The following is a 13,981-nucleotide window of genomic DNA, read 5'->3' on the forward strand; positions in this document are numbered from 1 at the left end:
CATCTCCCCTTGTCCACCCCCTTCCCAGGGAGATTCTGGGTTTGGCCTGGTAGATGCTCCCAAGAGGAAAATGCCTATATCCCAGGAGGAAGCCTGAGGGCCTAAAGATTCAGGGTGTGGAAAATTAGCCAGAAGAGCAATCGCTCCCAAGGTGGAGGTGGGGGAGAGGAGAAATCAGAGGGCTTTGGAACTTGCATTCAAAGAATATATGGAGCTAAGGTGAAGGGCTTCTGGATGCGGGGGCACAGCAAAGGTAAGAAATCTGCGTGTTTACTCCGGGGCAATGATATTCCGGCTTGAGGGTCTGGATGGCCCCTGGCCAGGCTAAATTCCAGCTTTCACCTGCAGGACCCGGGGGCTCTTAGTGTCAGGTTAAGAGCGGGCGTCTAATTAGCATATCATTTGCATAAGCCACACCTCCGGGAAACGGGGGACCGGGTGGGACGCGGCCAGGCGGATTATTGGCCTGCTCTCACCTTCTCGGTGATGGCTGAAATCCAAGACGGGCCTTAGAAAGGTTTCCATCCCCAGCCTGGTGGTGCTGATGGTGCGGGGCGATTTCCAGCCCGCACCTGTGCAGGTGTGTTTGGTGGCGGCCCGCTGCAAGGCGGGCCGGAAGTCCGGCCCCTCAGGGGCCCGGGCCCAAGCCGGTCCTCCTGACGCAAACTCCTCCGAGATCGCTGGGGCTGCTGACCTTCGGACCGTGCAATCTCTCTGGACGAAAGCCAGCTTTGAAAAAAGCAGGGAAACTGAAGAGGGCAAGGTCCTGAGGAGGGTCAGAGGGGCCGACCTTACTCCCTCATGCCAAGAGTGCAAGACCTGCTTCAAGCCCCCCAGTCCCACCAGTTTGCCCGCGGTGGGGGGGGGGGCAAAAGAAGACAAGGTCACCTGTTGAAGGGTGGGGAATGAGTTCGCGCTTTTGGAGGGGGCAGGGGCGGGTTCCAAGGCCGCCGGGAGCGGGGTCTGGCCGTTCCCACGGGTGCCCCCTCGGCAGATGGGCCCAGAGCTCTTTGTCCCCGGTCCGCAGCCGCAGCAAGGTCAAATGTCACCGCGGGGCCGCGGGCAGGGGTCAAGGGGGCGGGGCCGGGCCTCGAACGCCCCCCCCCCCCCCCCAGGAGGGCCCCAGGGGGTTGGGGGCCGCGGCGCTACGGAGAGGGGGCGGGGCGGCCGCCGAGGGGTTGGACCTACCCGAGGTTCTAGGATCTGCGGCGGATATTTCCCTAGTCTCCAAACCGGCCCCAGACTGCCACTTGTGAGCCTCGCCTCCCCCGAACTTGTGTCCCGCAAGCCCCAGGTCCCTGCCCCCTCCCCTCTCCAGTCCCCCTCTGACTCCCTTCCCTGAACCTTGTCTCCCTTCCAAGATGCCCCCTGCCCAAGAATGCTGGAAAGCACCGTCCAGGGACCTGGGACCCCCGTCCTCACCTCCAAATAGCCAGCTGGTACCTCCACATTCCCAGGCAGCCCCAGAACAAAATGGTCTTCTCTAACCCTCCAGACCCCCTTTTCCAGCAGGGCTTACAGGGCAGGGAATTCCACTCTAGTCAGTCCCATGGAAAGTCCTTGCTCATGTCTGACCCCAGTCCTTGCTTCCTGTACTTGCTAAAACTTCCCCCAACTCATACCTGGCCAGACTCTCCCTGGGAGGCCCAGAGGCCCAGGGCTGGGTGTGTGGTGCCTGGCTTTTACAGAACCTTGGTATCCTCTTAAATGTTGCATGATCTCCAAGATCTCCCAGCAGCAACCCCCCCCCCCCGCCAAGGTGCCCCCTCAGATGTAATCTGGAGAAGGGGATGCCTTTTCCCAAGGCCCCTTCCTGCAAGGGGAGGGGGCAGTGGGGGCAGAGGGCACTGTTTTTCCTGCCGGCAGCTCTCAGAGGCCCAGCCACGTGCCCCGGTGTCCAGCTCTGGGCCCAGGGCCCAGGGCAGGGCAGGAGATAAGGCCGGCAACTGGACCTGCAGGACTCCAAGGTGAAAGGTCACCATAGGAAGGGCTTTTCCAGCTAGTTAAACGTTAACAGGCCCAGAGCAAGAGGCTCAGGCTTGCCCAGCCTCTGGCTGCACCGCCGGGAGGTGAGGGGTAGGGGGGTGGGACAAACAAAGGGTGCTTAATAAATGCTGGTTGGCCCCACTGGGGTCGTGGAGGACGGGGGGAAGCTGTAAGCCAGCGGCAACTGAGAGGCTCCAGGGAGACTGGAAGAGACATCTGCAGTCCAGCCGGTGGCCTGGCCAAGCCCTTTATGTGAAGCACAGAAAGAAAAGGAAATTAAAGAGGAAAAGGGGCAGGCCCCAGTAGGGATGGTGGGCCTGGAAGTTCAGTTCCTGCTACCTCTAGCCTAGCTGGGCGGGTGGGTGCCCTGCCCCCAAGAGGCCTAAAATTCTGGCGCGGGGGGAGGGGGGGAGGGGCCCTGACCTCGCGCCCCCGCCGGCCACAGACCACAACATCCCTTAGCCCTGGAGATTCCCAGCACCAGGTGTTAGCCCAAGCTGAGAAAGGGTGGGGTGGGGGTCGGACGCGGCGACTTTCTGGAAGAGGAAGCAAACACAATCCATCATACAACTGTGCAAAGAAATGCCCCGGGGTGTGGGGGTGTGTGTGTGTGTGTGTTTGTGTGTGTGTGTGTACTGCGCAGGGGCGTGCCCTCGGGTGCAGCTGGCCCCCCATTATTGCTTCTGTGGGGAATGCAGGGGTAGGGTTCCGAGGTGCCCCTCGAGGGCGTTTGAGCGAGGCAACGTCCAAGGCCGGAGGCGTAGGGGAGGGCCTTGCAGAGACATCTTGGCGAGGCTGCGGAAGGGCAGAGGGCAGCGGCGGCCCAGGCTCTCGCCGCGGCCCGGCAGGGGTTAAGGCTGGAGTCGGGCGAGGGCGGGGGCAGGGTGGGGGGGAAGGAGCGGGGGGAGGGTCAGGCCGAGCGGCCCCGTGCTCCGCCCTCGCCCCTCCCGCCGGCCCGGGCGCCGGGCGCCGAGCGAGGCCACCCATGCCCTTATAAGGGTGGCCGTCGCCGGGGCAACGAGCGCCCGCCCCCAGCCCGCGGCGCGCGCCCCTGCCCCCGCCCCCGCCCCCCGCCCGCCCCGCGAATGGAACGTTGTGTGTCAAACCGGCCGCAGCGCGAGGCCGGCGCGCGGGGTCGGCGGCGGCGGCGAGAGCGAGGCTCGGGCCCAGGCGCAGGCCCAGGCCGGGCAGGCGCGGCCGCAGAGGGGGCGGCAGCTCGGGAAGCGCCGGCCCGCTGCCTTGCAGGCCCCGAGCGGCCGCCTGGGGGCCCGGGAGAGCCAGGGGGCGCGGCGACCGGCCCCGACGCGCGCCTGCCGCCCCTCCCCCGCGCCGCGGGCGGCCGCGTAACTTGCGGCCAAACTTTCCCCCCGGCCTCCCGCGCTCGGATGGCGGCCCGCTAAGTTGGCCGCAGCCCCCGGCCAAGCGGCGGCCAGGCCAGAGGGCGCCCCCTGCGCAGCCTGGGCCGGGCCATGGCCCGCGCGCCCCCGCCGGGGCCCCAGGGCGGCGGGGCGCGAGTCCCCGGGGCCCCCGGCTCGCGCCTCTAGCGCGCCCCCCCCCCCCAAGGCCCGGCCCCGCGCACGCGTGGGAAAGTTGGCCTGGAACCGGCCCGACCAGTTCTGCCCGGGCGCGCGGACCGGCCGCAGGAAGTTGCTGCAAAACTTTTTTGGGGGGTGCAGCCGGTGCCCCCCGCGCGCCGGGCCCGGATGCGTGCCGGGTAGGGTCCCCCCGGGCCGAGAGGGGTGCCCGGAGGGAGGAGCACGGAGGGGGCGCCCCGGCCCCGCTGCCCTGGGGCTATGGCCATGGTGACCGGCGGCTGGGGCGGCCCCGGCAGCGGCGGCGGCGACACGAACGGCGTGGACAAGGCGGGCGGCTACCCGCGCGCGGCCGAGGAAGACTCGGCCTCACCCCCGGGCGCCGCCAGCGACGCTGAGCCGGGCGACGAAGAGCGGCCGGGGCTGCAGGTGGACTGCGTGGTGTGCGGGGACAAGTCGAGCGGCAAGCACTACGGCGTCTTCACCTGCGAGGGCTGCAAGAGCTTCTTCAAGCGGAGCATCCGCCGCAACCTCAGCTACACCTGCCGGTGAGCCCCCTATCAGCGCACGGCCGCTGTGCACCCGGCCCCGGCTTGGGCCGGGCCTCTGACCTGCTCGGTCACCTTGGGCCTGGCGCTGACCTTCCCCGGGCCTCCACTCCCCGCTCTGAGATAGGGGCAAAATCCCCTCTCCCCCGCCTCCATTCCATTCCTGGGATTGTGTATACAGTCGGCGCTGTATCGGTGCAGGTCCCCCCCCCCCCCGTCAGGTGGTCCCTTGCGGCTTCCGCCCCAGTTCCTTGCTCCTTCTCCCTCCCTCCCTTTTCTCTGGAGGGGGGTCATCTCCGCGCGGGGAAGGGTTGGGGGGTGCTGTCAGGGGTGGGGCCCTAACCCCAGGGCATCCCTTCTCCCGGGGATCTCGGCGCGCAGGGGACCCTGCGGGAATCGAACGTGGAACTTGGACGGTGGAGCTCGCAGCGTCCAGGGGCCATTGTCTGCGGCCGCGCGGATCGATACGGCGCGCCCTTGGGGTCAAATATCACTTCCAAAGTCGCCCTGGCCACCGCGGCGGCGGAGGCGGCGGGAGCGAGGCAGGGGTGGCACCGGGCGGCCTCCGGCCTCTTTCGCATGGGTAGCCCTGCTGTGGGGGGAGCTGGCCTTGCGCATCAGGGAGGAACTCCCCCCACCCTGGGCTCACCCTGGGCCCTGGGTCACTGGAAACTGCCGCTGGAGGGCTGGGAGGGCTGCTGGATTTGACCACACCTCGGCTGTTCCAACCCTCCCCCCACCGGGAGTGGGTGCCGACCTGGGGCTCCTGGAAAATCCCTGAAACTTCGGTCGGCTCCGACAGGGTGGGGGTGAATGTTTTCAAGAAGGAGCCTTGGGCATTCCGAGGTTCGAGTCCCCACTGACAGGGTGTGGCCTTGCTAGTTTCTCTGGTTGGTGCTGGGGTTGGGTGTCTAGCCCAGGGCCCCCTTTCCCACCACTCTCCCCTGAGTGTCCTTTCACTCCATTGACAAGCTCCTACCCTGCACCCCAACAGGAACATGTGTAGGCTCTGCAGAGCCAGTATGGAGAGTCCCATTTTCCAGATAGGCAAAACTGAGGCCCAAAGAGGTCCCGGCGCTGCCCTAGGGCACCCAGGGAGAGACCCTGCCCCAGTTGGGGCTTAGCAAGGTGAACTGGGGTTGGGAAGAGGGGAGCGGCTGAGTCCTGATCCGGGTATCCCCAGGGAGAGGGCAGCTGATGGAGGGCTTGTTGGTGAGGCCATAGGGCGGGGCGCCGGGCACCAGAGGCTGGAGTTTGGCCCCAGGTCTGCGGTCAGGGCCTTGTCTGGGGTAGCTGTGTGTGTGTGTGTTTGGGGGGGTGGGGGAAGCTGGCTTACTCCCTTCTCCGGTGCTAACTGGGCCACCAGACTTTGGCCTCATTCTTGTTGCTGCCTGCTCTCTGGCCGGGTGTTTGGGGAGGGTAAGGGAGGAGCTTCGGTGGCTCTGGGGTCCCAGGGGCTCTTTGAAGGTAGGAGCAGGGAGCTACAAGACAGGGGAGGGGGGGCGTTGTTTGGGGCTGGCAGGTTCTCCAGAAGCTCTGCACTGTGTGACCTGGTGAAGTCACGGCCCCTCTCTGAGCCTCAGATTGGTTCAGCAAAGGCCCCTCAGGGCCTAGCCTGGGAGGTTTGAGGCCAGCCCCTCAGAGAGACCCCAGCCCCCATCCCAGCTCTCTCTGGGTCTGGAGGGGGCACAGTGAGACACAGAAGCTCCCTGCCTGTGGAGTCTGGGCTGGGCCAGAGGGAGGGATGGCTCTGGAGTCCCAGGAGAGAGCAAGGGGCTCTGCCTGACGTTCAGGGAGTGCTGTCTGGAGGAGGTCTGTGGGAGGTAGGCCTGAAAGCAGGAGGGCTTTGGCAGGTAGAGGAGGTGAAGGGCACTCCTGGAGAGAGCGTGGCCCAGGCAGACACTCAGTGGCAGGTTAGGGGGGGCAGTGTTGTAAGATGAGACCACCCGGGCATGGGAGAAGTTAGAGCTGACTGGATCTGAAGTGCTGGACTGAGGATGACAGGGAGCCAAGGAGGGTATGTGAGCAAGGGAGGGCAGGGATCAAATTGGCCCAGAGGCCAGAAGCCTCAGGAGGAGGCTGAGTTGGGCCATGGGTTTGGGCAAAGCATGTGCTCTTTAGGTGGGATAACAGGTGGAACTTACTGTTTCCCCATCCGGAGGGACAGGAGATCTGTCCCAGCTCCACAGCTGGGGAAGTTGAGGCAGAAGGTTCAGGACCTCCCCTGAGGCCAGGGGCCCTGAGCTGGGCCCCTGCCTGCCTGCCTGCCCGCCCCAGGCCTGGCTGTTTCCACCCGGCTGCCCAGGACCCTCCCACTGCCTGCCTGCTGGGCTTTGTTCTGGTTCTGCCTGAGCTCCCTCCACCCTAGCAGGGCCTCTTCCTGGGGGCTCAGGCCGGGCAGGGGACAGAGGCCTGGGCTTAGAGGCTGGCGTTTTGGGACCTGGGCACTCGGAGACCCCCAGGACCTCAGCTCTCCTGAACCTGCCATTGAGAACCCCCCAGTTTGGGCTTGGGTCCTGATGCCCTCCCCCAAAGCCCCCCAGACCCCCCCAGACCCAGCGCATCCCATATAGAGCCGGCATCTGGCCTCCCATTTCCAGATGAGGAAACTGAGTCTCAGTGGAGAAGTCGCCGCCCCAGGGCTGGGGCTGAGTGCCTGTGGCTGAGATGTGTTTGATTTTTAACTTCATCGAACATTCGTTTTACTCTGTGACTGTCTCTGGGTACCCTCTTGGTGCCCAGCTGGGACCCCAGGGGTGTCTGCCCCAGGTCTGGGACTTGGAGAGCCTGGAGCCCAGAGAGACAGCGAGGGAACACAGGGGTAGGGGCCAAGGGGAAGAAGTGCTGGAGAGATTTGAAGAACAAGGGCCTGAACCTTTCTGCTTGGGACTGATCCTGGATGGGGAGCTCATTCTCTTGCCGGGCGGGGCCCCGTGTCCCATCCCTGGAAGAGGCCGTGATCCCTGTGGGCCACCCACAGGAAGCTTCTTAGGCTCGGTTAGGAGTTGGAAGGTCTTCCCCAGAAGAGAGGATATGGGTGTGGGGTCTTAAAGGGAGCGCAGGGGTTCATTCATTCATTCATTTATTTATTGGTGATAGGCTTATGCAGGGGGATAATACTGGCGCCCTCCTGTGCCCATAGAGGACTGGCCCTGGCCTGGCCCCTAGTGTCTTAGCTAACCCCCAAAGCCCGGCTCCCTGACCATGTACCTTTGCTGTTCTCACATTGCCCTTGGAACAAAGACCCCATGTCTTCACCCCGCAATGACCAAGTAAAATGAAACTGTTGAGGCTTTCATATTTTCACGTTTCCAGCCTGAAAGCCCTCCTCTCGCTTTCTGCCTGGAATTGCCGCTCTGCTTTGGGAGAACTTCTATTCATCCTTCAAAACCCACTTCCAACATACCCTCCCTGGCGTGCTAATCCACTTCGCCGCAGACTGACGCCATTCGTCACCACCCACTCCAACTGTCCTGTCCCTCCTTGCACACTTGCAGGCTGAGCCCCTGTGCCCGTCCGGGGCTACCTGCCCAGCCCGGGGAGGGGGGCACTGACGGTTCTCAGGTGCGGCCTTCAAAGGCGGCTTATAGGGTGGCTCCGGGGGCAGGACGTGGGTGTCGTGGTGACCCCCTGCATGCCTGTAGGTCCAACCGCGACTGCCAGATCGACCAGCATCACCGGAACCAGTGCCAATACTGTCGCTTGAAGAAGTGCTTCCGGGTGGGCATGAGGAAGGAGGGTGAGTACCCGCCGGGCTGGGCAGGCAGACGGGGGTGCAAACAGCCCTTGCCTTCACTCCCTGTCTCGGGGGGGGGGGTCTGGGAGCCGCAGAGGGTGGGGTCTGGCGCCTGCTAACCTCGTTACCAGCAATCCCACGATCTCATGGGCCTCAGTCCGGCCCTGGGCCGGAGGAACCCAATTATCCATGGTCACCTGGTGGCTGCGGAGTTGCCGGGGATGCAAGGGACACCCTGACTCAGGCCCCCGTGAGGACGGTTCTGCTCCCCAGCCCCTCCTCTCCGGGGCCCCTGGCCTCAGAGTCAAGTTCCTTCGCCCTGACACCTCAGTGGCCCCTGTGCCCCGTAGCCTGGCCAACGCTGTCTGAACAAGGATTTTTTTTTTGGATTGCTTTCCTTTCATCCTCCACCCCCTGCTTTGTGTTTGTCCAAGGCAGGAACTCGCCCGATTAAGGCAAAGGGCAGCTTACCCTTCCGCCTGACCCTGGGCACCGGGAGCCAGAGGGAGGCCCAGCCCCTTGTCTCTGCCCTGGGGACTTGCGTGCACACGTGCCGGACAGCTGGGCCCAGAAGTGGGCCGAGCACACGTTGGAACCCAGAGGCTTCCACATGGAGCCCGGTGGGCTGGGGACCAGTGTCTGGCTTCACAGGATGAGAACCCCAGGCTGCGCTTCCTGTCTCTGTCAGGACTCTCCTGGGGCAGGTTGGCAGCGCTTCCCTGCCTCTCGAGTCTCCCCTGCTCTAAAGTTGGTGTCTTCTCTGCTGGCCTCTGGAAAGGGCGCTGGCAGTGGCTGCTCAGACTTTCTCTTAAGACCGTCTGATTACTCTTCTTTGGTCCTTTTTAAGTTCGGGGATGACTTGCCCCACCCCCCCACAACCTGGATTTTGCCTCTACTTGTCCATTTGACCTAAAGTCCTGATGTACATCACATCAGGGCTTCAGATCTCCAAAGTCTCAGGAGTGGGGAAAAAAATCATAATCACAGCTCATGCCCCAAACACAGTCCTAACCTCAGGGCCTTTGCACAGGCTGTTCCCACTGCTTGGAGCACTCTTACCCCAGATACCAGCATGGCTTCCTTACCTCCTTTCTTTCTTTCTGTTCTTTTCTTTTAATAAAGAGGTGGGGGGAGGGGCAGCAGGAGAGGGACAGAGAATCTCAAGCAGGTTCCATGCCCAGGGCAGAGCCCAGTGTAGGGCTTGATCTCACAACCCTGAGATCATAACCTGAGCCGAAATCAAGAGTTGGACGCTTAACCAACTGAGCCACCAGGTGCCCCTTACCTCTTTTAAGGTTTGCTCAAAGAACACCTCAGAGAAGCCCTCCTGATTGCTCTTCACCCCCCCCCCCCATCTATCTTGCTCTGTAATTTACTTGCTCCCCCACCAGAATGTCCACTCCCTGGGGAAAGGGACTTGTGTTTTTCTTGTTTTCTGACCTAGCCCCAGTGCCTATCCAGGGCCTAGGACATTGAAGGCACTTAATACATTTTTCTTGGCCTGAATTACTACCCATTTAGCCCTTACTGTATGCCTAGTGCTGTTCTAAGCAAGTTAGATTCTCATTAATTTAGTGACTGGTTATTACCATCTGCATCTTACAGATGGGGAAGTGGAGCACAGCGAGCAGAGAGGTGAAGCCATTTGCCAGGGTCAGAGAGCAGTAGGGTTGGGTTGGGACTTGAGCCGCCCACACAGTTCGGGCTGAATAAAGAGGAGGAGCTGGGGAAGGGGTTCTCAGGAAGCAGGAACAGTGAGTGCAAAGGCTCTGAGGTAGGGACGTGGCTGGGTGATGGATGAATGGTGGGGATGGGGTTTAGAACTGAGTGAGCAAAGGGCCGCAAGGAATAGGTCCCTCCCCCCCCCGCCCCTGGGGGGCCAGGGCGTTGAGCTGGGATCCACTTTCTGGCCTTATCCAGCTCCACCCATTTGACAGTTGATCCTGAGACATAGAAATCCCCTGGAGCCTTGAACCCAAGCCCCCACTTCCCTGCTCAGCTCTCTTAGCCCCTGGCTCCCACCCACATTCTGTTCCCCATTCATTCCCTGGTCGGTTGACCATGGGTTCATGGAGATGAGACAGGGCATGCCAGCTCATTAAAGACCCTTAGTTAGTTTCTGTCTGGCTCTCAGCCCAGTCTGCCCCTCCACCCCACCCACCGTGGCACAGGTCAGCTGAGCCTGTGGCTACCCCTCCTCCTCGTTGTGCCTCAGTTTCCTTCTTCTCATTCACCTGAATCCTGGGGACACTGGCCGAAGCCGGCAGTGGGTGCTCCCCCTGCCCCCTTAACAGGCAGGGCTACTGATGGCAGTTAATGTGTATTGAGCACCTACTCTGGGCTGGCTGGGACTCCACTCCTAGCACTGGGGTCGCAGCAGATGGAGGAGACCTGCCCTTGGGAGCCGTGACCTGGGGGTGGGGTGAGGCTGGGAGCTAGAGGAAAGATCCCATCTCCATAGGAGAGATCACTTGCTTTAAGGATAGGCTGGCCAGGGGCCCCAAGTAGTATGAAGGTGACCCCTCCCTGGCCCCATTGTCAGCTCTGGGACCCCCATGATTGACAGATGGGGGCATGTTTGACAGGTCTAGCCTCCACGGCTGCTGAGTGGAGCGCACACCGTTCAGAGGGAGGGGGCCGGGCATCCCACCACCCTGCTCTGCCAACAGTGGGGATGGCAGTGGTTTATGGACATGGCCTTAGGCCCAGGGCAGAGCAGGGTGGGGCCCTTGGCCTCCCACCAAGCTGTGCACCCAGGGGCTGGGATGGGAGGTCCAGGGAAAGGCTGGGTTGTGGGGAGCCTTTGAGGGGAGGGGCTGAGTGACCCTCTGATGACTTTATCTTTTCCCCTTTCTTCCTCTCCACCTGCCCCCCATGACCCTGGGTACCCACTCGTCCCCTCGTTCTTTCCCTCCCTCTCCCCTGCCTGATCTCCCCGTGTCCCTCAATCCCTTCCCCGTGCCCGTTTTCGTCACTCCGCCTCCCCCACCCCCTGCCCCCCGCTCCCCGCCGCCCCCCTCCCCCCGCCCGATTCCCTGCGGCGGCGGGGTTGGGTGGGGGGACCCTCTCTCCCCTCCCTCCGCTCCTGCCCCCTTTCCTTTCCTTTCCCTCCTCCGCATCTCCATTCAATCCCCGCAGCGGTGCAGCGCGGCCGCATCCCGCACTCGCTGCCCGGCGCCGTGGCCGCCGCCTCGGGCAGCCCCCCGGGCTCGGCGCTGGCGGCCGCGGGCGGAGACCTTTTCCCGGGCCAGCCGGTGTCGGAGCTGATCGCGCAGCTGCTGCGCGCCGAGCCCTACCCCGCGGCGGCCGGGCGCTTCGGGGCGGGCGCGGCGGGCGCGTTCGGCGCGGGGGCCGGCGCGGCGGGCGCGGTGCTGGGCATCGACAACGTGTGCGAGCTGGCGGCGCGGCTGCTCTTCAGCACCGTGGAGTGGGCGCGCCACGCGCCCTTCTTCCCCGAGCTGCCCGTGGCCGACCAGGTGGCGCTGCTGCGCCTCAGCTGGAGCGAGCTCTTCGTGCTGAACGCGGCGCAGGCGGCGCTGCCCCTGCACACGGCGCCGCTGCTGGCCGCCGCCGGCCTGCACGCCGCGCCCATGGCCGCCGAGCGCGCCGTGGCCTTCATGGACCAGGTGCGCGCCTTCCAGGAGCAGGTGGACAAGCTGGGCCGCCTGCAGGTCGACTCGGCCGAGTACGGCTGCCTCAAGGCCATCGCGCTCTTCACGCCGGGTGAGAGGCGCGCTCGCGCCGGGTGTGGGGGCGGGAGGGGGCCGCGCTGGACCCTGAGCCCGGGCCCCGTAGCCTTCCACTCCCTGACCCTCAGCCGGCCCTGCACGTGCCTGAGCGCTGATAAGGGGGGTGGGGGTGGGGCGGGGGGGCCCGATGTCCCCAGCCCCGGAGCCCAGGTCTCCCTGAGAACCCAGAGCTGGGCCTGGACCCGTGACTCAGGCCCCAGCAGCCTCTCTCCCTGATTCCCGGGCTCCCTGAGACCCACCCTCCACCCCCTCGTCAGGGTGCTCTTCGTGCTCAGTGGGCAGGTTGAGAGGTGGGGGGGATGAGGGAGGGAGGTCGCGGACACCTGGTTCTGGCCCTCAGCCCCTATCTTTGTCCTGCCCAGCCCCTCGGACCCTCGTCTGCCAGATCAGGGGGTTCTTCCTGCTTCCAGTGCAGTTGTGGAGGGCTGCCAGGCCGCGATACTCTGACACCTGGGCCTGGCCTCCCCTGAGCCTTTCCACCGCCTGATTCCTGGGCCCTCAGACGTCTGACCCAGGGTTCCCAAACTGCCCCCGAGGCGGCCTCCTGGCAGCCAGGGCCGCGGGGGTGGGGGTGGGGGTGGGGGATGGTTAGGGTGGGATTGGGCAGGGGCGTGTCCTGGAGTCCCTCCCTCTGTGGGCGGGGCTAGGGCAGGGCTGTCCCAGTACCTTCCTTGTCATCAGTTAACCCATCCAGCACCCGAAAGCCCTGCCTTACTCCAGAGACTGGAGTGAGAACCAGTGGCACAGCTGGTTCCGCACTCTGGAAGGTTCCGGACCCCATAGGTATCTTCGTGGGGTCAGGGATGCAAGAACCAGACCCAGCACTCTGAGAGGTGGCTTTCATTTGATAAATACGGCTTTGCCCCTCTTTCCCCAGTCCCTTACCCTTCATGGGTCCCCAGCTTAGATGCTGCCACATTCACTGACACACTAGGCCATTCTGTCTGAACACTCCCTCTGGGCTTGGCCTTCCTTCCCAAGTCCCCTCCCTCCCTAGCTCCCTTCCCCTCGAGCTTGATTAGAACTTGTCACCCTGCCAAAGGCCTCAGTCGGGGCCCCTCTGTCCTGAGACACGGCTGGCCACACTCCTGTGTTGCTGGCCGCAGTTGAGACCACCTCAGTCTCTCCTGAGGACCGGCACTGCCTGAGATGCGCCCGTTTGTGCCTCAGGCCTCCATTTCCCACCTGAACGCGCCCCCCCGCCAGACCCACAACCCCGAGTGGTGCCCTCCAGTCACCCCTGGAGGGGCCTCGTGCCCTCCTGCCACTGCCCACCCGATTGACGTTGCCTTTGTCTCCCCAGATGCCTGTGGCCTCTCAGACCCAGCACACGTGGAAAGCCTGCAGGAGAAGGCGCAGGTGGCCCTCACAGAGTATGTGCGGGCTCAGTACCCGTCCCAGCCCCAGCGCTTCGGACGGTTGCTGCTTCGGCTCCCAGCCCTGCGCGCTGTCCCCGCCTCCCTCATCTCCCAGCTGTTCTTCATGCGCCTGGTGGGCAAGACACCCATCGAGACGCTGATCCGAGACATGCTGCTGTCAGGAAGTACCTTCAACTGGCCCTATGGCTCAGGCCAGTGACTTCACAGGGCCGGCTGCGCTGCGGCTGGGTCTGCAGACCTCAAGGGACATGGATGCTTCGGCCTCGCGCGGGGCCCCCAAGTGGAGGACCTTGGCTTCTCTCCTCAGACTCCTATTTTTTAAAGACTGTGAAATGTTGTCTCCTCTGTTTTTTAAATGATCACGAAACCAAAAAGAGAGTGCTTGTTCGGGCTTCAGCCTCGGCCTCCCCAGGACTCCTGGCCAAAATAGAGGGGGAGGGACCGAGGGTCCATTCCTGGGAGAGCCTGGAGCTCAGCACCCCAAGCATGGACTTGTGGGCCGGCGGGGTTGGCTTCCCTTATGTGATGGACAGAGGCCTGGTGTCTGCACTAGAGGGGCGGGGGTAGTACGCGCCAGGCAGATCCTCTGGACACGTACTCCACGTCACACACTACATGATGAATGAATCAAGGCCAATAATAAAGATGTTTCCTACCTGCTCGGCCTCCATCATCTTTGTGAGGGGAAGGCAGAACGGAGGGCACCCCACCACGGCTACCCCCTCCCAGCCATCTGGGACACCCACAACCTAGCAACAGCCCTACTTGCTGTTTTTGTTGGACAGTTTTGTGGGGAAGCAGCTGGGGACAGGGAGGGGGTCCTGTGGTCAGCTAGTGAGTCCGTAGGAGTTGAGTCCTGCAGATAGCTCAGGCTCAGGTTCAGGCTCTGGCCTGTGAAGGTGGGCGTCACAGATCCACACAGGGCCTGGAGCAAACACCTTATTGTTTCCTTTGGTCAGCCCTTAATCATGGTGTCCGGGCCCCAGTGTCCTCGGGAGAAGCATTTGGGGTAGTTCTGCCACATGATCTCAGCCCAGACAGAGCCCTCCCT

At 63.6% G+C, this 13,981-nt stretch overlaps 1 protein-coding gene across 1 annotated transcript; it reads left to right on the forward strand.

Moving 5' to 3' along the window:
* The first annotated feature begins 69 nt into the window (after window positions 1-69).
* On the forward strand, window positions 70-13,589 carry NR2F6 (nuclear receptor subfamily 2 group F member 6). Its single transcript, XM_045862760.3, has 4 exons — window positions 70-4,066; window positions 7,711-7,805; window positions 10,941-11,525; window positions 12,855-13,589. The coding sequence occupies exons 1-4, from the start codon at window positions 3,780-3,782 to the stop codon at window positions 13,127-13,129; spliced, it is 1,242 nt and encodes a 413-aa protein (XP_045718716.1). The 5' UTR covers window positions 70-3,779; the 3' UTR covers window positions 13,130-13,589.
* Window positions 13,590-13,981: the final 392 nt, after the last annotated feature.

The sequence above is a fragment of the Mirounga angustirostris genome, unplaced genomic scaffold, assembly GCF_029215605.1.
Source record: "Mirounga angustirostris isolate CCGP_5_RB_7025 unplaced genomic scaffold, mMirAng1.0.hap1 SCAF_1, whole genome shotgun sequence".
Taxonomy (NCBI): Eukaryota; Metazoa; Chordata; class Mammalia; order Carnivora; family Phocidae; genus Mirounga; species Mirounga angustirostris.

Bases quoted from the DNA above. Each gene is read 5' to 3' on its own strand.
- NR2F6 (XM_045862760.3), top strand. From the start codon at position 3,780: ATGGCCATGGTGACCGGCGGCTGGGGCGGCCCCGGCAGCGGCGGCGGC. The intron at 4,067-7,710 runs GTGAGCCCCCTA...GCATGCCTGTAG, and splicing joins AACCTCAGCTACACCTGCCG to GTCCAACCGCGACTGCCAGA. The intron at 11,526-12,854 runs GTGAGAGGCGCG...TTGTCTCCCCAG, and splicing joins CATCGCGCTCTTCACGCCGG to ATGCCTGTGGCCTCTCAGAC.